This window comes from Syngnathus acus, chromosome 4, assembly GCF_901709675.1.
Source record: "Syngnathus acus chromosome 4, fSynAcu1.2, whole genome shotgun sequence".
NCBI lineage: Eukaryota > Metazoa > Chordata > Actinopteri > Syngnathiformes > Syngnathidae > Syngnathus > Syngnathus acus.
The window spans coordinates 10,515,739-10,538,748 of record NC_051090.1 but is presented as its reverse complement, the minus strand read 5'-3'; the positions used below and the strand labels follow the sequence as shown (position 1 = coordinate 10,538,748).

Sequence of the window (23,010 nt, the reverse complement as noted above, 5' to 3'; positions counted from 1 at the left end):
GACAACATACTGTGTTGAGAATTGCGTAAAATTGAAAAATGTGCCACTCAGCGAACGTGTCAAACAGTCACAGAATATGTACCATATTTATTCAAACTTACTGCAGTAGTTCAGAATATAAACATTCAAATTTATTGACATTCTCTTCTCCTTAATTCCTGTATGTACACAACGCTTCACATATGTACAACGTTCGTTCACTTACAGTACTTGTGTGTATCTTCACATGTACACACAAACAGGGCTACTCTCTTTTAAACCTTAGCAGAAGGCCATTTAGTTTTGGGAGTCTTGAGTAAAGAAACAAACTATGCATTATATTTGTTTAGTTACAGTTACTTCTATGGACATTCTATACGATTTCTGCTCTCTAAGAAAGTGCAAGTTTTGTCCCCGTTTGCATCTTGTTGGTCTTCCTTGAGCGGCCGCCGTGACGCTCAAACTCTTGTCTACGAATTTGATAATGTTGCATCAATGTTAGGTTACACGGCTGAACTGAAACGGTCCGTCTGAATGTTGCTGCCAATGGGAAGTCAAATTAAAGTGTGTGTTTTGGGCGGGGGCTCCAGCTTCCTTGACAATGCAGTGAGGATGAGGTTGAACTTGCTGTAGCGATCTGATTGGTTGACCGAAGCGCCCCGACTCCCCCACAGCAGCCGCAGCTGAAAGTCCGTCTTGAACACCTCCAGCAAGTCTTCGTCACAATGGAACCCTGAAAACATACAACCACATGTCTGCTGCAAAATGCCTTCTCTATGTCAATGATCCGGACTGGCGGTAAGTTATTCATTAACATGCATGAAAATCCAGTTTTTTTTCTTTTGGTTTTACCGTGCATGATTCTCTGTGCGTTCTCAGCGTAGATGTGCGCATTGTGTGCGACGTTGCGCGCAGCCTCGAGGTGACGCAGCATGATGTCACAGCCCTGGTCACTGGTCTCCCAGAGCTCCGCCCCTTCCGGCGAGACCGATGGCCGCTCCATCAAAGTGAGAAGAGGCAACAGGAGGGGGACGGACGCCGCAGCAGGACAGGAAGCTGACGCAAGGTCAAAATAAAATTCCAATATTTGACCTATCAACCTGCCATTGAATGAAACAAGAGTTTTCTTCAACTTACCGGTTCCCTCATAGAGATTTTTGTAGAAAGGTCTGAGAGTTTTCTCATAGCTGATGGCAGTCTGCGTGTAATTCCTTCTCAGAGCCGTCCATGTTTCTTCCAGACGACTGATCTGCAAAACACAATCCGGCTTGTATATCAGCAACTTAAATTGGAATCAATGTCAATGCTCCGCATGCTGGTGTGTGCTACCTGCGGCAGCTCCAGAGCCTTCATGAGGGCGGTGAACGCAAATAAGTCGCCCACAGTGTCCTTCAGCTCCAACGCGACCAGGACGATGCGGTTCAAAGCGCACGCTCGCTCCTCCAGGCTGCCCGTACACCCGAGAATATCCACGGCCACACCTATTGCCATGGTGTGGTGTCTATACGGGATGGGGAGGGGGGTGTTGATGAGAAGGCTGTGTTGTCATGCCACCGTAAGCATTTTATTTTGAAAAGGATTGATTGCAAATTGAAAATAATCATCCATTGTGTCGACCAATTGTTGGGATGCATACCGTTCCATCAGGTCTAGTCTCAGCTGTTGACCATGTGGCAAGGTGATCAGTTCCAGGCCAGATGCGACCCCCATCTGACTTCTCTGCTCAGACGACACATCGAGTATCCTTGCCACCTGAAGCACAAAATGTAGATGAAAGGAAAGTCTGTTTTTTTGTTTGGTGTCAATATCATTGCACACGATATCGTGTGTCTTGAAAGTGTCAAAATGGTTGGCAGTAACTTTAAGGATAACTCAACAGTTCTTGGCGGACGGACGGTTTGAAGATCAGGCTTGATGTTCGGCGATGGGAACGTACCTGGCAGTCGGCCATGAGCAGGTGTTTGGCTATGCTGTGGTGGTCGTGGCTCAACAGCAGCTCTTTGGCTCTCTTCAAGACCGACATCTCCAGCGGTTTGTTTTCGGCCGGCAGAAGTCGAGAGTCAAACTCGGTCGGCCGGAACGCCGACTCAGTCTCGACCACCGGCCGTAGGAAGATGTTCCCCTTTTCGTCCTCCTGCTCCTCCCTACTCGCGTCCTCCTCTTCTTCCTCGCTGGTGTTTTCCAAAGCTTCAATGGCATGATGATAGGAACTTCGGTCCAGCCCTCTCTGCGCTCCCGTCGCATCGGGCGCCTCACCCTCTTGCCTCAATCTCTCAACATAGCTGCACGGCAGCCGCTCAAGTTCGTGGGCGTTGTCTGGAATGGAGTTGGGAGATTTTGGTTCATCCCATTCCAGCGGGCTGCGGGATCTGAGGTCTGCGGGAGTCTGTGCCAGGCATTCACTTCGGCCCGCTATTGCCTCAGAGTTGGTGTAGTGAATCTGCGGTAGTGCACAGCTGTAGGAGCTTTGCAGGTCTGCGTGGACGGACTTTGCCGGCGGTGCAGGAGGGCCTGAACGAGCACATCGAGAACCTTAGACAACACTCGGACTGATGAGGCCAGAGAGGCCTACGGGTATTGCTGCCAAATGGCGTTTGCTTTGCATGTTTTTAACTTTCATTAGTAGCTGCAACGACCGACCGTGTTGAGTGACAATGATCAAAACACGACTGCACGCCACAACAACAAAAAACAAGAGAAAGCTGTGGGAATGACCTGCCGTCCTCCAAACAGGGGCTTCCCCAAATGTGGAGTCCAAAGTGGGTAAAGACCGGCTGGGGCAGGCATCAGAGGCCAGACGTGGAAGCTGAAGGCCGGCAAAGTGAGGCGGGCGTGCCGTAGGAACCTTGCTGGGTTTGGGTGGAGGTTTGGGACACAGCTGGCTGTCAGAGCCCCGGATCGGCTGACCTGCAAGAATGCCCAAAGCTGATCAAAGCTGATACATGGTGACATCGCTCGGGTGACCTGACCAACGTGAACTGACCCGCCATTGGCTCTGCCAACCTCCGTGCGACTGACGGACTCAGCAGCGGTTCACTGCCCGTCCGGAACACGGGAGACTTGGAGTTCGGGCTGAGGAGATGGCTGTCCGAGTGCTGCTGATTCTGGGCTCTGGATCCTGGATGCCACAGATAAGAAGCCATTCTTTCAGGGTGCTCGATGATCAAACGTTATCTTTACTAACCAAGTGGTAGGAAGCTCTCTGATTGGTGCGCTTTAAGCGGCCGCCGCTTCTCCGGGAGTTGATTGAGACTCGCCGGTTGGCTGCCGCAACGATCCTTCAGCCTTGAGCAGATTAGAATGTCAACTCAAGTGGCAAATGGAGGCTGAAGCAACGATGGGCACACAGCGAATGCATTCCCAACCAACCTGAGCGGGCTTCCTCTCCCCACATTGTTGTGGTGGTAGTGGCTGCCATCGTGTCCGCCGTGCGTGTTGTCTTGGACGTGTCCATTGGCGATGTTGAGGCTGAGGCGCTTCTGACGCCGCCGCTCCTGTTCCATCAGCCCCGCCTCTCGATGGGGACCGGATAATCCGTACTTTTGTTCCAAGCAGCGCAACGGCAGCGTGCGGTTGATGGGCTGGAAGATAATGGCGCCGACGACCTGCAACAAATGACATGACAATGAAATGGCATTTTCCACTTTTTGTTCTTAATTTCTCGCCAGGTGCGAGTCTGCTTGGAAACTCACCTGAGAGACGGGTTTGCGGTTGCCGACGTAATATCTGACGAGAGCGGGAACACTGTCAAAACCTTCTCGCTCCACACGGTACTCAACTCTGGAATAGGCTTCGTTCAGCATCACAACCTGGGGTGACAAAAGGTGAAGAATGAAGAGCAGCAACACAGCTTGTGGCAGTTTAAAACAAACAAACATTGGAGACAATCTGGCTTACCTTTTTGTTGATTTTAAAATGCTGGGCTGTATTTCGCCATTGACACGTTAGAACATAACTTCCGGGACTTGACAGCGAATCGCGAATCAGGAAGTCGCCATCTCGTTGCACAAAGTTCTCGGCAACCTAGGGCAGAACAAAGCGTTACTGCATCCCAGCAGATGGTCAATGCACACAAATGACTGAGTTACGCAAAATAAATGGCAGCAATAAGAGTCAGTAGACGCAATTGTGATGTAGTTCAGCAAGTCAGTGCCTGGACTCCTTTAGAGCGGGACGAAAAAGAAATTCTGATGGGATACCTGCCGGGGTATGGCTCCATGGTACCATGCGTGGCTTCTGGGCTCATCGCAGTTCATCTTCAGTTCTTCCTCCAATTCTCTGCGAAGCTTCTCTGATGGACCGTCCAGGATGAACTGGTCTTGGGAAAACTGCAATACCAATACACACCAATAAATGGTGGTTCACGGGCAGGCTTCCAACAATATAAATATCTCATAGAAATTGTGGTGCAATAATTATAATATGCAAGGATTAAATATGCAGATACGGCGGTGCCTTGCGATGCTAGCTTTAATTTCTTCCTAGACCATGTTCAGGACACGTAAAAACCCTCTTCCATGGTGGGAAATGCCTTTTTATTTTAACTAGAAAACTGTTATACTTTATAAGTTAGCTCATGATGAAAAAACATACAGGAATTTCGTAATAAACCAAACAAACTATATAATAATAAATTAGATTATACTTGATTAAAAAAAAAACAACCATACAGGAATTGCGTAATAAATCAGACGAAAAATAATTAATTGTGCGCTGGTCGTTGTGTTGTGCGCCTTGTGACCACTTGGAGGCAGTACAAAACAAACGGACGGCTTTATATGGACTCTTCTACGGCACAGTGCGGCAGGATCTGCCAGACTTCGAAAAGGATTAACAAATATCTGTGAGTGTTGTCATGCACGTGTTTGTGTTGCTTAAAGGGTAAAAACGCCGTCACTTGCAAGCACAACGCCAGTCCGCCTGTTTGCAATTGTCTTTTTAACATTTAGCAAGCCCATCGACTGCTTGTCTTTGGAAAAGCTTGCAAGTCGCGTCACTCGTATCTCAACGCACCACTTTTGAAAATCGCTACAAATCAAATGAGAAGAGCCTTACAGTTGCGCTAATGTGCCAGGTGAGTAAACTGAACAAGTTATGTTATTTCATGGTTATTTATTCTCATTTCTAGGTTGACAACTGGTAACTTATTAACCAAGTGCCAATTAAAATGCATTTTTTTCAAGATTCTAAAACATATCACGCTCAGTGCATACACTTACATGGTAGCTATTGGGTCTCTGCATGGTTCCGACCTTTTCACTTTCGGAAACGAACTCTTCATAGCCAATATGCAAACTCTGATTCTTCAGCCACGTGTGTGGTCTTTTGCTCTTTTTCTGTCATCCAGAACATTGGCGCGCGCGCAAACGGACACAAACCCACACATCCTTTTGCTGTGCTTTTCTCTGCTCCCTGGTTTTCCACTGACTGCTTCCCAATGTCAGGGTGACACCGCTCTCACTGTCAAAGACGACCCGGCCGGACCTGTCCTCCTACACACCCTCACCTGACGCACGCACACACAATATGCACCTGCACACCTGCACATGCAAACCCGAAACATAAACTCTTTGATTCTTTACAGCTTCGCTTGCAGTTCTACCTTCTGTGATGAGGTCGTTTGTATTTTATTGGTAAAACCGAGCTTTGAATCAGTGCGATATGGTTGACGGTGAGCATCTATAGATTTGAAACAACAATCCACGATAGAGTTTCATAAATGAATTGAATTCTGCCATGGGAGATTCCCACACATAGAAAATGAGTGCAACCTAAATACAAAAAGGGCAAGCAGAACATAAAAGTAAAAAGCAAAATAATCTTGCATAGGTGCCATAAAATATTTTTTATGGTAGGCCACTCCCAAGTGCTAACAAATCAAAATGTCCACTGTAATATTGCAAATATTCATTTAGCTGTTGCTGCTATTTCAAGCCGGCGATACGTTGGCCGCGGCTCCGCACCTCCATTTGGCCCTCTCGCTTTCCACGCTAATATGATTATCTTCCGCTCCAGCTCCAAATGGAATCATGCCCACCCCTATCATTGCAAGCAGGTAGAGCAGATGTTAAAAGCCCTTCATAAGTGCCCATGCGCTTACACACACTTCCCGTGTCTTTTTTCCCCCGCCACTAACACGGAGAGACACACATTAAAGCGGGTCAAAACAAAGTCAAACACTGCCGCATCACTCCATAAAATAAAAGTCGCAAATTGTCCCGCCACGACCCTGGCGTCTTTTTGTCGTCTGAGCCTCGCCGAAGGGAAAAACTGTTTGAAGCGACGCTGGTCCTGGAACCTTTCTGACAAAGCCAAACCTTTTGTCTTTGTGTCTTTTCTAACTCTCCATTCCTTTTACTTAATGTGTCTCGCCATCGCTCTAAAGTCATTAGAACAGAGCCCCTTTGCCTTGAATGCATGTGACAGCACACTTTGGATCCCATTTGTTTCAGGGATTACAGAACTCAATGAAAACTAAAGAGACTTTTACAAAATCCAACAAGACTTTCAATTTAGGAAAATAGACACATTACTTTTTGTAAAATACAAGATCTGTAGTTCAGTCAAGCAGAGAAAAGGCAGAAAGGATTCTAGTCTTTGGCACTGAGTGACCTTTGTTTGCCACAGATACAGCCCAAACCACATGAAATGATGAAAAACATATTTTTGCTCTTTAAGCTCAATAGCAGCCGATAAGCATTTTCCTTCTTTGCACATTATCATCCTCACACCGTCATTCTTAAAACAACAAGTCCTCGCGACTGTGTCTGTGCCATTTCCTCCTTGCCCCCGTGTATCCATTCGTTCCCGTTTTTTTTGCAGGGCTCCAAAAGTTTCCAGCCTGTCCTGCTCCCCCCCCCCAAAGTTTTCTCCCCAACTGAGAAACTGAGGTGAGTTGCAGTGAGTGCATCCAAATGTCAATGGCATGAAACTTATTCGATTTGCCAGCTTGGGAAACATTTGATGAGAAATCTTGCCATCTTGAAAATGCCCCACCTTTCCTGTTTACTCACAAATTAGTGGATGCTTCTTTTTTTTGCCATCTGATTGGCTCCCAAGACAGCCACAGTTGATAGCTTTCCGTTTCAAGACAAGGCAATTGAGATTTGTTGAGTCCACAGAGCCGTAGTAATTCTCTGCCCTGGGAATTTGAGACTTTTATATTTAAGGCCATAAAGAGGATTTTTTTTTCTTTCCAGAGAGAGCAAATACCTCTTAGTGAAAGTGTCAAGTGGGTCCACAATGTAGGACAAGACGCAAAAGCTCAGTATTTGTTCCCGAAATGCTAAATGGGTCACAGTGTGAGTTGAGATCCACACAGATGAACAATACAAAGCCTTTGAGGATAAATGGCCAGCGCCCAGACAAAACAGATGGCGCCTCCGTGAAGATGGAGGAAGAGCGCTGGCACAAATGTTGTCTTAGAAAATAAAGAAAGTAGTCGCAACAGACCGAGACCATCCAAGACATGGACACGTAACGCTGCCACTGCCAAGTCAATGACAGCAACATTTGCCGCTTCCTCGCATGTCCAAAAAGGTCGTCGCATCCACCGGGTGAAGGAATGTGACATTTCCAGCCCCTTTGGTTTAAACATTAACTCTGAAGACCTTCACTTTAAATACCAACTCCCTGCTGGACCAATTACACGGTCGTTGGCGTAGCCTCGCTTAGCATTTAGCGAGTGGCAACGAGCGACAGTCCGTGATTTAGCGGTTCGTCCCGACGCTGGACGTCTTCAAGCATCCAACAACCTTTTTCAGGTCACGCCGCCGCAATTCAATAGGATTCGAGTTTGGGCTTTGACTAGCCGACTCCAAAATTAAGAGCTAGAGGCCATAAAGTTTTGGCCAAATAGTCCTTCGGATTCATGACCCCATCAGTTGCTTTATGTTGCTGCATTTTGTTGCTTGGAATGTTCGCGGGCCCCCCACCGCCCCGCTTTGAATCCATTTAGAAAAGAACCAAACCGGAAGTAGACTCGACTTTGCTGCCACTACGAGTGTAGACGGAAAGCCGTGTCGAAGGCCAGCGTGCCACTTTGCTGGCTCCATCAAATCAGCTTAATGGCATGGCGTCATTTGGCTGACGTCATAAAAGGGGCCAACTACGACAAGTGGGACATGAATCACACTGGCGGAGGCCATCGCCTTCATTCTGCGCCGCACACTTGCCGCCTTGTGCGCAACTTATGGACGAAGCTCACGCACAGTCGCTCATTGATGCCGCTGTCTGGTCCCGATGATAAAAGGCCAGTGTTTGAAGGCAAAGACGAGGGGAATTCAGCGCAATTTGATTTTGTCAGCAGTCACAAGTTCGCTGGCCACTTTGATTCAACAAGCAATTGGCTCAGAGCTGCCTCCTCGTTCATGTGAAATGAGATGAAGATGTTCCCGACACGCTCAAACCTGGGCAAGGACGTGCACGTTTTCTTCTCACCTTTGCGCTGATGACAGAATTGTTGTGGTAGAAGCAGCAAAGAGCTGCCGTCAGGCTCTTCAGATTACATCGCTCTGACATTTTGAGGGGCTTTTTTTCTCCTGTGTCGGGAGGTAAGCCAGCGATGCTCCTCAGCCGGAAACGGTCGCCTTGACGACACAAACTATTCCAACTTCCATGGGATGAAGTGAAGGTCCAGTAAAGCTCTTAGCTGTTTAATTTTGTCCGCTCGATTCGGCAATCACAATTGGCTTGACTGTCATCGAGCACCCTGAGGACAAGTCCGTTTGTCACCGGGTCCGCTGTCTCACTCCTCCACAGTCCCCTGCGGAGTGAGTTGTCCACCACTCTCCCCTCTTGCCTCCTCGCTGATCATTTTCTGTTACTACCCCCCCCCCTTTTTTTTCCAAATATGGCTTTGAGAAAGACACGTGGTTTGCTATGAACCAATCACTTCTCCAACTGTTGGGAGTGGCCCAAAGGCAAACGCCCCCTCCCTCGCACGGATGATGCCGGATGGAGAAATCAATGGAGAAATTATTCTCTGGCCTCTTGTGCATAGCGCTGCTGATGACGTATTTGATGTCCGCTCTCTTTAACTCTGTGAGCGATGGGTGTCATCAGACCAGGTTTTAGGTCTGGGATTCTTTTGATAAGGAAGAACTTGCTTGGGCCACACAGAGGCTGCCTCAAACTCATCAAAGGCCATCGAGATAACTTGAACAATGCGAGCCAGGCAGGCCCTCGCTTATCTTAATAGCGCGGCCGTGTAAACTGAAGAAAACACGCTCGGGGTGACACACCGGCACTTAAAAGACATTTCTGCCACAAGGAGCAAAGACGGTAATTACAGTGCGGGCTCTCGGAGGATCCGCGGAGGAAACACGCGTCCAATGTTCCCCGGAGCAACACGTACGGCATCACCGACCGCAGCGGCCCCAAATCACCAGCTAGCATAAACGGCCACCTTAAAATACGCACGTCCGTCATCTCAGGAATGCGCTCAGAAACAACAAGGCACAGCAAACTTTTAACCTCTTCAACTCGTCTGTTGTTTTTCAAGTAAGGGCTCCAACAAGGCAAAAGAAAGCGCACAACATCAACTTTGGAAACCATAAAAATCGCAGAAGGTTGTACTTTTTCAAAATAGAACACTGTCATTATACTGTAAATTGTGAAGAGTAATGCAGTCTGAAAAGAACACATCTGTGGTCTAAAGAACCTCAAATAAGCTTGCGTTTTTATTTGCAGATGAGAACAAAAAACATCTGCACGTATGCTGCAAAGTGGCTCAACTTGACATTTGTGAGCTTCTGTCGTAGCATCTTCTAATGATGCCAGCGCTTCATTCAAGTGCTAACGTGGCAACAATCGAGTCTTCATTTTAGACGGTGGGCTGCGGGCTGTAGTTGGCATGTGCGGGTTTGACCCACTTTGCTCAATATTGCTCACCCAATTAACCTTTGGCTCCGTTGACATGAGAACTCACATTACCTAAGAAGGATGTTAGCTAAAAAATGGGTTTCTGGATCGACAGTGGATCTGCAAATGCCACTCAGATCTAAGTAGATTTTGTAAATAAGCAAATGAGAGCCAACCAGGCACTTCCGAAACAACTGTTGGCCAGCCAGTAGCGTGCGACCTGCTTTCCGACAGACAAAGTCACCGATCGATCGGTTGTCATTGACGAGCGCAGCCCCAGTCGGGTCGGGTCGGCCGAGCGTAAAGCTGCCGGGTGCTCGTTAGCCGATCCGGCGTTGACCCCCTGACAGGTCACTTCGATAATCCCAAAACTCAAACTGCGATGGCAACAGCTCATCTTGTCATAACAAAGCTTGACCACCGGGTGGCAGGAGAGTTCCCTGTCTGCACTCCTTTGTTGACGCGGTCACGAGTTAATACTTTAATTATACAAAAATAAGTCAGTAATGTTATTATTCCAAAATGCTATGAACAAAGAGGCTCCCGGAGGAAGGCAAGCCAAGACCACACACAGACAGAAGGTGCTTGTTTTGAGAACTGCCGAAGGAACTCGCTGCTTTTTCTTCAAAGGGAACCAAAGACAGGCGTAATTTAGGCAAGACTTGAGCCACGATTTTTTTCTCTCTCAAGTCACAGATTCGTTGTCGGCATCGCTCTCCCATATCCTCCATTGAAAGCGCCAATTAAATCCTACTTGCACATTTCTCCCTCCCATTAAAACAAGGTCGAGCACAATTTGTTCCAGGGTCATCTTGTCACTCCCATCGTGTTTTTAAAGAGGAAATCAAGTTCCCCCTGCCAAAAATTTTTTGAAAATGATTATGTCTTCTGCAGCTTTGCATTTGTGGAACATGAATGAGGCTGCAGAAGCCACCTATTGTTAGGGGGCGGCCATTTTGCAAATTGCCGTCCATCAAGAATGACATCACAGTCGCTCGGACGAGCGTCCTTCGGCACCCCCGCTACATTCGTGATGCACCTCACCCACAGCGTGCACTTTTGACCTTCTCGCCGGAAAGAATATGCGAGGCCACCCACCCGTGTACCTGTTGAACTTTTCTTTTTCCACACCGCAAACACACCTGGAAGACTGGCTGACAGCTACACTTTGCCACCTATTATGTAAGAGCTGCACACTGTTGACTCTTGCTCACGGTCCTCATTTGACCGACAAAACACCAGAACTGCGCGTGTGTGTGGTTGTGTGTGTGTGTGTGTGTGTGTGTGTGTGTGTGTGTGTGTGTGTGTGTGTGTGTGTGTGTGTGTGTGTGTGTGTGTGTGTGTGTGTGTGTGTGTGTGTGTGTGTGTGTGTGTGTGTGTGTGTGTGTGTGTGTGTGTGTGTGTGTGTGTGTGTGTGTGTGTGTGTGTGTGTGTGTGTGTGTGTGTGTGTGTGTGTGGGTGTGTGTGTGTGTGTGTGTGTGTGTGTGTGTGTGTGTGTGTGTGTGTGGGTGTGGGTGTGGGTGTGGGTGTGGGTGTGTGGGTGGGTGGGTGGGTGGGTGGGTGGGTGGGTGGGTGGGTGGGTGGGTGGGTGTGTGTGTGCGTGCGTACAAAAGACAAAGTTTGCTTTTCACACTGAGGTGTCAGCATCCAAACATGTGCTAAGAGATGGGAGGAAAGAGAGTTAGGTGGAGAGCAGAAGGGAGGTTGGAGTGGAAGAAATGAGAGTGAGAGAGTGAGAGGGAGACTGTCCACGCAAAGAAGAAAGTGAGGAATAAGTGAATCTTTTTGTCTCCAGTTATTATCTTGACAAAATTCTGTTGTACTTTGTCCAGCAAAATTAACAGAAAACTGGAGAGGAATAATCAGTAAAATGAGAGACAGAAAAAAGAAAAGATTATTATTATCATTATTATTATTATTTATCATTCAATTTAACTTTACTCATGAATGACATTTTTATTAGCATCAGCAGCGTCGACATTTCTTAGCTGCTTGTAGTGCAGAATATTAAACAAAATAATTGGTTAATGAACAGTCATCAGGAGAAATGGTTTTATAACACACTTTAGGGCACAATAAAATTGTATTCGATTAATCGATGGAATAATTGATTCTACAAATATTAGTTTGTGACCGCCTGACATTTGTTTGACTTTTTGTAAGATTTTAACAGATTTGTTTTTTTTCTGCTTTATTTAACGTTTTGATTGCAAAGTTTTCCAGGAGGGAGGAATTTCTGTGGTTTTAAACAACTGCAACCTCAGTGACTCATGCCGCACGCAATGAGGGACCTTCTGACAGCGTGCAGAAATAAACTATAATCTTATTTCGGGACTGTATGTTTATGTCTCTGCATTTTTATCTTTGTACAGACAGTTTAGAGAGGATAACAAATATGTGGCATGACAACAGGAATGGAATACGTGTTGGCGGCAACTTTGTGCATCACAAATTGTGATAAGGAACAACCGAACAGAACAGTGAGCGTTGTCCTCATGCTTGTGGCGAGTGAGCTTACCTTGACGTAGTCCACGGCGGCATCACGAGCGGCTGCGGGCTCCCTGGGGAACACAGATAGAGAAAAGGCCCGGTTGAGTGAGCACATCTCGTCCTAGCCGCCAACAAGCTGTCCTTGTTCTCCAGGTTCCTTTCCGCTTCCCACGGCAAAGCGGCTGTCCCGTGCGAGCCAGCGAGCGACGATGTTGCTTCTCAAACAAGCATTCGCGTACATTGACGCATCTTTGCTGTCGAGTAGCTTGTGGCAAAATGCGCGTCAAGAAGGCATGCGGCTCGCCAAAGTTGACTCGTGGGAGACACAAAAGTAGATGTTCATACTTAGCGGCTTCTAATTCAAGTCTCTCTGTCCCATTCCCTGTCTCACTCACTTTCTCTCTCTCCCTCTCTCTCTCTCTATCCCTCCCTCCCTCCCTCCCCATCATAACACACATCCCGGCCACACGCCCACCCTTGTGAGTCCACTGACAATTTCACACACAAGCGCTCAGAAAACACAGATGCGATGCCCGCTTTTTTTGGTTTTTAAGTAGCCTCGGCCCAAGAAACACTTTGAGATGATTGTTTGGCCACTTTCTGCCCGAAGCAACTCAAGTCTGAAGTGCAGACCTGCTCTAGGAGGCCCCAAAGAGGTCATTAGCGCAAATCCTGGCCTGCATCAATCAGGTTGCCGGTTAAAGTCCTTCAAGCTCGCGTTCCCATGGGAATATTAGCGAAGGCCGCTACTTAACAAGCCAAACATGTTGAGCTGTAAACCCTTCGGCTTTAATATCCAGTGGGATTTCATTACGTAATAGAACAGAAGGCTGCATTCACAGCGCGTTATGGTCATTATTCGGACGCCCGCCATGCTCGCTTTTGCTCTGCGCAAAACAAAAAGCATTTATAATCTTGAGACCTTTTCGAGAAGGTTCCCGAAAAGAAGATAGACCCATGTGCATGTGCGGGAAATGGGTAATTATATAGCACTGTGGGGCTTTCTCACAATCGCTGTTCCATAACTGAGCCACAAGTGGGCTGAGTCTAAAAAGAGTTATTTTCGCATACATGTGACGTTTGCGTGCCAGCGTGTTTGCTTTTTTGATGGCCGCCACTGCACGCAGTCATTATCACATCCAGTTGTTGACACCCCGCATGCTGGGCCTGCCCAGAAGTATGAAAAAGAGCATCGCTTCTCATTTTCAGAGTATAATTTTAAACGACGTACGTCCATGTTTGTAACATGGCTGTGTAAGACGCCATTTCAAAGACTGTACGCACGCTCGAATGTTTTGACAATAAGAAGCCCGTGTCGGAAAATGATGAGCGCTGCTTTCTTGTAAATGACAAGCCGGCTAAGCATCATGTTGCGTAATGCCGCACGACCCCGACTGCACACTCTCAATTCGGAACTCAGTGGACATCCCCGAACATTCACCATAGTCCACCTGCCCGTCGTAAAGTTTCCCACGGCATTCCCTTGCATTCCCGTTTGTCAATTAGCTCTGATCTGCAAAACTACAACACACATTGACGTCGGTCAGGTGGAGGATAATGTCACACCGAATGCAGCCGCAGCTGAGCAAGAGCAGAAAAAGGACTAGACGCAAAGTGCGGTTGGAATGCGGAGGGCGATGCTGGCCTTCCAGTCTGCGCAAACTAACCACAGCTAACTTTGCCGTTTTTATTCTGCTTGTTTTGCTGAGCCAGCATGGGAGGCTTTCTGCTTGCTTGACCACCAGACCGACCTGCTGCTGCACAAAGCGAGAAAGAGTCCAAAGTAGGAAGGGGTGCGGCTGCTCTCAGCCCAGTCTTTTCCTGGCTTCTGTTGTACTTTTGCTTCCCCACATGACATTTAGCATCACCGCATGTGGGCCACTTGACGCCATATGGGCTCGTGTGTGTGGAAAGACGAAGCCGTGCAGTGGCAGCGTGCAGCCACTAGATGTCAGTGTCAAACTAGATTTGCTAGTTAAAGGTGTCCCCGGTGCAAACATACATTTTTGCACAGCTTGTTGGAGTTGAAAATGAGTTTCACGCGGAGGCAAATTTGAATGATGACATGAAAAGTATAATTTTGTTGATTCAAGGGAAAGATGCATATGTCAGCCACTCCCTCCTTTGCCGTCTTCAGCCTCCTCCTTATCTTACCTCACTTGGTGGTCTGCAAAACTTCCCACTGGGAGTCAACAGAAAGGCAAACTAGCCAATCAGGAGCAAACTCAGGTCAGGGGTCAAAGGTCAGCTGATGGGGTGAGCAATAGAGAGTCATGATGAATTGGCCACTGCTTGCATACCAATGACATCATACTCCCTTATCTTTTTATAGAAAGGCAATTAGTGAGAAATGCCGGTTTCAAATCAGCAAGCCAGATAGCAACAGGCAGACAACTTTTGGACAACTTTGCGAATGTCATCGAGGCGCCAGACTTCCAATTGAATGTCTCTAAAGATCTGAAAAGGGCGTGCGCCAACAATGCTCCCGAGAAGCACCATCAAAACGAACGAATCCAACTGCCCAATTGGACGGAGGTGTGCCAAGCTTGTGGCAGCATATTTCAAAAGACTCTAAGGGGCACTGACAAAGTGTTGATTGAGAAAACGCTGTCAACATGTTGGTGTGATGTCTTAACCCTTCACTTATCAGTCTCGCTCGTGCCTGACGAAGCAGACGAATGAAAACACAACTTCTTGGGTAGACTAAACCAAAGAGCTGAGAGAATAATATTGTTCCTCACGCAGCCACCTGCACTGGTCCAAGGTGACTTGGACTAATGGTCCGGCTGTATGTCAGCAAGCGGCATATGAAATGGATCTAGAAAGACTGAGTATGCAGACAAAGAGTTGACAGTCATGTATGATCTGGGCCTGCCACACCCTGACCTACAAAGGTAACCCAGATGCTAGGGGCTATGAATGCGCTCAGAGCTGGCTGCATCAGATACAGTCGGCTGTAATCGGAGCCGCAGAAAGATGGCGAGACGTGATGAAGGATGACAAGCCTTTTTCTCTCTCTTCCTTCTGAAGTTGATACCCCGACGGAATCTCTCCGTACTGTCCGGTCGGAGGGGAAACCACTCTCTCTGGCCGGAGGAGGTTCGAGCTTCAAGGTTGCCCTGTGCGAAAATCCCCAAACATCTGCAAATGTTCAACAACAGCAATGGTCCCACTTTCAAAAGATCCCTTTGACAATATTTCCCAGGAAATCTCAATGTCCCATCACTCTTCTTATTAATCTTCATGTAATACGTACTTGAGTCTACCACAAGCATTACCTTCTTCAAGCAAAGTGACATTTGTTTTTGCAGCTGCGCTTGATGTTGTGGCTCGTGAAATGGAACAAGTTCATATGGATTACTTTTGCCTACCCGTAACTGTGGAAGTCGTCGACAATATTTTGGAGCGGTTGCGAGGTCATGGACTGATGAACTTGTCCAGCCAGCAGGGGAGATGTCCGCCTAAGCACTGGCAGAGTGTGATTGGCTCTGGTGTCCCAGATGTTGGTGTCTCCTCCCTTCTTGCGTCGAGGCAGCGTTCCATGAATGGAGATATGCTGGTACGGAGCGACGGGGAACTCTGATCCGTTACATCCTGCGACGGGACTAAAGAAGAGATGAAAAACGTTTATTTTGCTTCATCGTTCTCTACAATATGAAGGACTAGTTTTTTGATGAGGAAGTTTGAATCATATGGCCCACCTCGGTCTCGAGCTGAGAAGATCCATGGAGGAGGCAACGGAGGCTTGCAATTTTCTTGAGGGGCAGCTACTCCCGCTAGGAGCGCCTAGGGCGGGGGCGTGCATGTGGCCGGCGCCTCCTAATGTGTGATGTGCGTGCAGCGACCTGGGCAGGCTGGCAAAACGCCCCTCGGCCATCATCCTCCGCTCTGCAAAACAACAACACCTTGAAATGGACTTAATCATCATCTTCAGCTCAACCTGTGTGACAAATATGAGCGTAAATCAACGCTCAGCAACTCGACACAAAGTAATGTAAATGCAGAGAGTGAGCAGAACAGCTCTCCGTACTCACACACCCTTTCTCATTGTCGTGGACTTAAAGAACACATTCCTCTCACAACGGTCATTCCAATCATTGCGTGACTTTGTGACGACCATTTGTTGTCTCCACAAGTCAATTCCAAAGGGAACTAAACGGATCCCAGTGTTTATTGGATGTTAATCTGATATTCTTCCGAATACAAAAACAAACATAAGTTTATAAGACATGTGATGTCATTGTTATGTTACGTAATTACTGTTATCAGACTGATCAGTATAAGATAGAGTGCACGGCTTTAAGAATTCTAAATTCCAAATTGGATGTCTATAAATAGTCCACATGGGGTGGTGAAGTGAAAGAATGGTTTGAACAAACAGTGGAATGTTCGACATGAGGCAGATGAATTCCATCCCGTGTTATCCCACCACAGCAAGTTAATGTGCAGACTGGGCTGGCTTGCCGGCAGTCCAGACCTGCCTACAACACTTCAACAGTTGGTGTCCTCAGTTTCAAAATGCCTATTGAGCATTGTTGGGGTTGTACAAGTCTGACAAGCTTGTTTATAAAATATATAGCTTGACTTTATTTATTCACAGGGGTGTGTCCGCTGAGAATAATGGCGGCAACCAAATTGTTTGGCTCTGATGGAAATCTGTTCCTGTTAAATTCCCCCGCTGCGTGACGATGACTCAACGATCTGCATGGAATCACTCATCACGCGTCATCCTGGACACGCCAAAAAAATCATCAGTCCATTCCAGAATAGATGCACTGGTAAGAGATTCCACAGGTGCCAGGTCAGCCTTTCTCGATTTACGAAATGACTCGACTGAATCCCTGTTCAATTGAAACTTCGGAATTGAAAATTAGCAATATCGTGGACCAATTCTAAAGCCCACTTGGGTTTTGAATATGTGTTCAAGTGACCTTGTGTATTCTGGCCCTTCAACCACTTGAAACAGGAAAAAGAGCAGCGGGGGGCCCTTCTATTGAGACGAGAATGCCAATGAAAATGCAAACGCGGGCTTAGCAGTGGGCACAGCTGACCACCGCGGGCCTTTTCAGCATGACAAGCAAAGTTTATTCACCCAAATAAACCGCCGTAAAAGCAATTCAGGTCCAGCTGAGGCGCGTCGGCTCGGCTCGGACCGGGGATTCCTGCGAGGGCCACGACGACGACAAGAGGACCTATTATAAGACCCCCGGGGGTGGTCAGCTGTGTGTTTGTGTGGCCCCGACCATCTGCTTGACACGCATCCCTTCTTTGGGGAAGAAAGGATCACTATCACTGAGTGAATTCACAGACATTCTCCTCTCTTACTTCACTCAATCTCGTTTTTAATTTGCAAGTTGAGTGAAATTGTATTTGCCCTAGTCTTGAGTTGCACATTTTATTAGACTTCATGTCACTGACTTGGCTTTTTTTATCCATACGGGGAGCATCCATCTTTCCCCTAGTAGACTAGTAGACTCACCCCGATGCGCCAGTTTTTAATCCGAGTGCACGGTCGCCGTTTATGGGCCTTCCTTCCGTAACACTTTAGAATTGTTGTCAAACGGTTAGCAGGAACTAGTGTTTTTTATTTATTTATTTATTTATCTATTTATTTTTATGTCAGCAGTCGTCTTTTGAGGCATTTGTGCTTCAAGAAGCCAAAGTCAGATTTCATTTCCTGCGTAGACAAGTTGAGGATGTGAAACAGTTGGATCGCTGTTTGCAATTTGAGCAGATGAAGCAACCATCTTAAAATCTGGTGTTGTGTTTGGCCATGAGCGCCACCGTTGGAATGACGGTCACGGCGCTTGACAGGACAACACGTCCTTCTAGCGACTCTTTTTTTAATTTTTTTTTTTTTAAACATCCACTTAATGACAAGTAAAACCTTTGACACGTTGCGAACTCACATAGGGGGTCGTAGGTCGGAAGAAGAAAACACATCAACAGTGCACACAGCGTTGGTTGGGAAACACGTTCACATGAACAGGAAGAGGAAACGGCACTGTAAACATTTCAACAGCGGACAGCTTACTCCCAATAAAAGACCAATATAACAATATCAATAATAATACAATAGCACAACAGCAATAACGATATAATGGCACAGTTCTGCCTCCAAGCTGTTTAGGAAGTAGAGTTTCACCCTCTCAATTTGGCTTTCATAATTTAGGGCTCTACGAACCATCGCAGAAGGCTCAACAGAATGAATTCACTGGAACCAAGTTTAGAATCGAACCACACCTTTGTGTTAAATGGAGGCCAATCTTTGACACGTAAACACTGTCAGTATCGGAAGGCAGCAAAACGCAAACAAGAACATATTTGGGAATTTGCGGCTTCCTCTGGCGAGCCAAAAGTGTCTTCCTGCTTTGGCATCCAACATTTGCGCATTAGTTAAACCACCCCTGGCCTGAAGTGAACAATGGCAACAACTGTCACATGACTGCGGCTCAGAACCGGCCTTTGTTTGGACACAGAAAGAGGTGTCCTACTGCGCTCTTCACTATGTGGGCCCAGCAATGTGCGTGTGTGTGCGCGTGTGTGCAGCCGGCCATCCATCTCCATCAGCATCTCTCTTCAAGACACGTTCTCATAATCGACCGAGAGGTCAAAGTCAAAGTGTTCCTGAACAAAACTGTCACCACTTCACATCAAAGCTGTAATGGCTTTACAAAACGTCCGTCATATTGACATTTCAGTGAATAAGTGAGCCTTACTGCATCAAACAGTTAAGCCACAATTCACCAACCCAAAAAAAGTCTTATCAAGGTCTTGTAATTATTCCTGGCTGACGCTTCAAGCACGAACTCGCCCAAGCGCAGCTCCACACGGCGCCTTAGGATGTCCCCCCCAATTATAACACTCACAAATAGCCTGAATCATACACTCAAAAAAGTGAGCAGTGACAATAAAAGATGAAAATAGCCTGAAGAGCAAATGACATGAAACACGCAGTGACTCACCTGCTTCCTGTCGCTTTGCTCTGATCCGTCTTTATATTCTTCGATCACGCTTTTGCCGGCTCATGGTCTGATGAGCAGCCGGCCGGAGGACAACAACTCTCGGACAGGCAACAACAAGCCGTGGTGCACTCCAGCAAGCTCTGCCCTCCCTCCTCTTCCTCTCTTCCCCCCTCTTAGGAGTGATTTGCGAGCCCCCTCCTCCTCATCTACTGTGCAGGAGGAGTTTCCTTCTCTCTCTTTTAGCCAAGTTGCGTCTTGCAAACCCCCACCAAGTTGCCCCGCCCCGCCCACAACTCCTCTCCTGCCCCCCAGCACTGAACAAAACTCCCCTGTGCAAGTGCCACTCTCCTCCTCTCATCTCTTCTTATGCGTGTTGCCCACACGGCCTCATATTTCATTGCTCTCGGCCTTTTTGTGCGGGACCTCTCGCACGCAACGCGACCGGCTTCGGATCTGTGACCTCACGTTGCCGTGTGTGGCCAAAGCATGAAAGGGAAACTCACCGCTTGGATTCTTCTGAGCAACTTAATTAGGTCAAACTGGAGGAAGTTGAAGCACTCGAATCAGGGAGTGTTGACTCTTAGTCAGCACGCCATCTATTCTTATCACAAGGGTGTTAAAAATGGACCATGATGGATGAAACTATTTCAAGAGCATCGCTAAGTGTGAGATCAGCAGAAGTATAAGGACAACACTGTCCGGCCTCTGTCCTCCTGTGAATCCGTTTTGTCCAACATTAATAACACGTCCATGTGCGAGTATGTTTGGGCGCATGCGAGTAGCAGAGTCCATATTTTTTCTCCACACACGCTAAAAAATACCTGGCATTTTTGGTGAGTGGGAGGGTGCGAGTTCCAGGAACCCTGCGGTGAGTCAGGTTGAAATCACCGTCCGTAAAATCACGAAACGTTCATGACACCTTCTTCTGATTGTGAGCTTGTTCTCTCATCGAGAGTAAATTCCATCGCAACATTTCCTTCCTATCTTCCTTTCGTTTCCTACTTTGTATTTTTAGACTTTTTCTGCTTGATCTTGGCTTAACGGCACACAACACAAGTTCAAGGCTTTATCCTCAAGAAATGTCTGAAGACAAAAACATTATTTGCACGCCTTCCTACGTACACACGGTCGGAAGCACACACCGTGACAGACGTTTCCTGCACTTCCTGATAATATCCGCGCGTCCTTAGGCCTTAAAGAGTCATTTAGTCAGCATTCAAATGATTTCTGTGGGATTAGAAATACTTTACGAGGCCGTGGCACTGCCTACGCCACCTCCTTCTAAGCTTCACCCCCATCCGCCTCCCTCGTTGCACGCACTCCCCATCTCTGACAAACTATCCGGCGGGTGTTTTCTGTCAAAAACGTGTTGAGAGTTAACGGCTAAATGTCTGGCCACTCCCCATCCTTCTTGCTTCACAGCCTCGGGTTGAGTTGCTCAAAATCTAGCGCTGAGTTGCCTCACTTATGGTGACTCGTGTCGATTTCTTGCTACATGCTGGATGTGGATTCCAATGATTAACTCCTCCAATTCTCCACAAAGATGGCTCCTCGCCGTACCTTGAGCCTTTTTATATCCTTCTGCCATCGTAGCTGTGACTCCTGCAATGGCCTTAATGGGCGGGGATTTTTAAAAGAGTAAGATGCTTCCACCCACCAAAATGCGCACCTCAGGTTCATTGACTGTCAGTGTGAACGCTTCTCAGAATTGTCTGATTCCGGGACCGGATCTTCTCTGCTTTGACAGATGCTAGATTACACAGATGACATTGTCTGTGGTAACAGTACACACCAACTGGACTGAGGAAGGTATTTACAGTACATAAAGTAAGAACACGCACTGTGGAGCTAACCACAAATCTTGTTGACAAGTCCATCCCTGGTGGAGAGGAAATGGAGCTTTCCTTCACAACACCAAGTCGGATATTGGCTCAATGTCTGGTGGTTAAACAAGCACGTGATATAAAATAAACAAGCGCACAATCTACAAGGTCAACATGCATGAAGTACATTTATAAGGAACTGTAAGAGCTCCACTTGCGGGTGATGTCAAATTGGCCGACCTGATTACAAATCACCGCTGGAAGTGGCTACTTGGGGACTGACTCTGTTTTATTTATTATTTTATTTTATTTATGTTCCGTTTATGACACAAATGCGCAAGTGGTGATTAAGCAAGGAGCGGCCCTGAAAAATGGTGTCTCCTAAAACCTAAAACTAGTTTGCTGAAAGGTGCTTGGCGCAGATGTTATTTTGCAATTTAATTCAATTGGTCGACTGGTGCCAGTCTAATGTGATTGGTAAAACGAATGCCCTTGGGTCTGGAAAGCGCAGCCAGTAAAGGCATTAGAGTGACAGAGTGAAGAGGAGATTGTCCTCTAATGCAGTCTTGGCCGACCAAGCTGAACTTTGTTTTCCCCCTTCAAAGTCCCTCCGTGATTTGCTTTTGTTAACAGACAAGCCGGTTTGGCTCACTCGGCGGGCTGCATCTCGATGAGTCTATTTATAGCAGCGTACTCAATGAGAAATCGGATGCTGCGGCAGCACTCTGGAGAGACGATGCGGTCATGGGAACCGGTGGAGGTCCGAGCCACAGGGAAAAGTTCAACAGAAAGAAGAAGAAGACTCTCGGGAGATGACCTCGCGCTCTCGGTTCCTATTAGAAGAACGCGTACGAGCTCGCGCTTGGACTCGTAAACAAACAAAAAAAAAAACTCGAGCGTGAGACAAAATTGCTCTGTGTGAACATTTCGTGGTGTTGCTTTGTCTGACGCTATCAAACGCAGCTGCGCGCTTCATTTTCATTCCCGCCTTCATTTCCATTATCTTTGAAGAACAATCCACCACTCTTATTGTCTCCCGGTGGAATCGCAAGCAGCTAAACTGCTCGTAATGTTCGTGAAAAAACAAAACACGAATTAAAGGCATCTGTGTGGCAGACAGTCCTGCCTGCTCCGATTTTAAAAGTATCATCTGGATGAAAGATGGCAAGAAAACTCTCTAGATGGATTCCTGGAAAAAAACACACTGAAATAAAATTCTCCATCATCGGTTATTGTCTAACGTTTGCTGCCATGACATCAAGTTTGCATTCAGGCATCCTTTGGACGCCATGTGTGTCTCGTGTCCATTCTGTAAGCTCGTAACTAGTAGAAACAAACACAGGTCATCCATTGCCCTCCATGAGGTTCAACTGCAAATGGATTAAGTTCATGGAGGAAGGACTGCTCAAAGCTGCACAAAGACACATGCAATGTGAGTGAGGAGTCCTGCACGAAGCATCGAACACATTCTGGGTCCAGTCAGCACCATGCGTCCCCTTCGTCTCACTTAATGTAATTGCCTGAGCGCTACGTCCCTGCACATCCTCACTCATGGCAGTTAATGTTCCCGGTGTCCTGTCCTTAGCGATGTGTCGCCACAGTCCCTCTGAATACGTTTCATGTTACCTTGCGTTTTAATGCTCCCCTACGACATATTTTAGGCTTTGAATGACTTTACATTCATTTGCGTCGTCACCTGCTATGATGCGGCCATTTTCAATAGTTGTCATTAGGGAGGCCTTTCAACATCAGCGCCACCCCTTTTCTGGATATTATATCAACAATGTCCAGCTCGTTGCTTCTCAACCATCCAGGATTAGCAGCGCATGACTTAGCTTGTAGACGCCATGGCACCATCATTGGCCAGACATTAAGTCAACATTAAAACAAAG

General features: G+C 47.1%; 1 protein-coding gene across 3 annotated transcripts; it reads right to left on the bottom strand.

The window, feature by feature from the left end:
• Window positions 1-72: 72 nt before the first annotated feature.
• On the bottom strand, window positions 73-19,502 carry bcar3 (BCAR3 adaptor protein, NSP family member). Of its 3 annotated transcripts, XM_037249308.1 has the most exons (17): window positions 19,296-19,502; window positions 16,032-16,218; window positions 15,702-15,935; window positions 12,359-12,401; window positions 4,179-4,307; window positions 3,877-4,002; window positions 3,672-3,788; window positions 3,349-3,584; window positions 3,164-3,264; window positions 2,963-3,097; window positions 2,695-2,886; window positions 1,916-2,490; window positions 1,616-1,731; window positions 1,309-1,480; window positions 1,117-1,228; window positions 832-1,035; window positions 73-712 (listed from the first exon to the last, which is right to left on the bottom strand). In XM_037249308.1, exons 2-17 carry the CDS (start codon window positions 16,208-16,210, stop codon window positions 534-536), a joined length of 2,850 nt encoding a protein of 949 aa, XP_037105203.1. In that variant the 5' UTR covers window positions 16,211-16,218; window positions 19,296-19,502; the 3' UTR covers window positions 73-533. The 3 variants fall into 3 exon arrangements, with proteins under 3 accessions (XP_037105203.1, XP_037105204.1, XP_037105205.1); XM_037249309.1 differs by lacking the exons at window positions 12,359-12,401; window positions 15,702-15,935; window positions 16,032-16,218; window positions 19,296-19,502 and adding an exon at window positions 8,419-8,772; XM_037249310.1 differs by lacking the exons at window positions 12,359-12,401; window positions 15,702-15,935; window positions 16,032-16,218; window positions 19,296-19,502 and adding an exon at window positions 5,199-5,494.
• Window positions 19,503-23,010: the final 3,508 nt, after the last annotated feature.

What these genes read in the sequence shown, in the direction of transcription:
- bcar3 (XM_037249308.1), bottom strand. Translation starts at nt 16,210, where the DNA reads ATGATGGCCGAGGGGCGTTTTGCCAGCCTGCCCAGGTCGCTGCACGCA. An exon ending in ATTTTAAAATCAACAAAAAG is followed by an intron (nt 3,789 to 3,876) that starts GTAAGCCAGATT and finishes TTGTCACCCCAG; the next exon opens with GTTGTGATGCTGAACGAAGC. An exon ending in CCCTGTTTGGAGGACGGCAG is followed by an intron (nt 2,491 to 2,694) that starts GTCATTCCCACA and finishes GTGCTCGTTCAG; the next exon opens with GCCCTCCTGCACCGCCGGCA.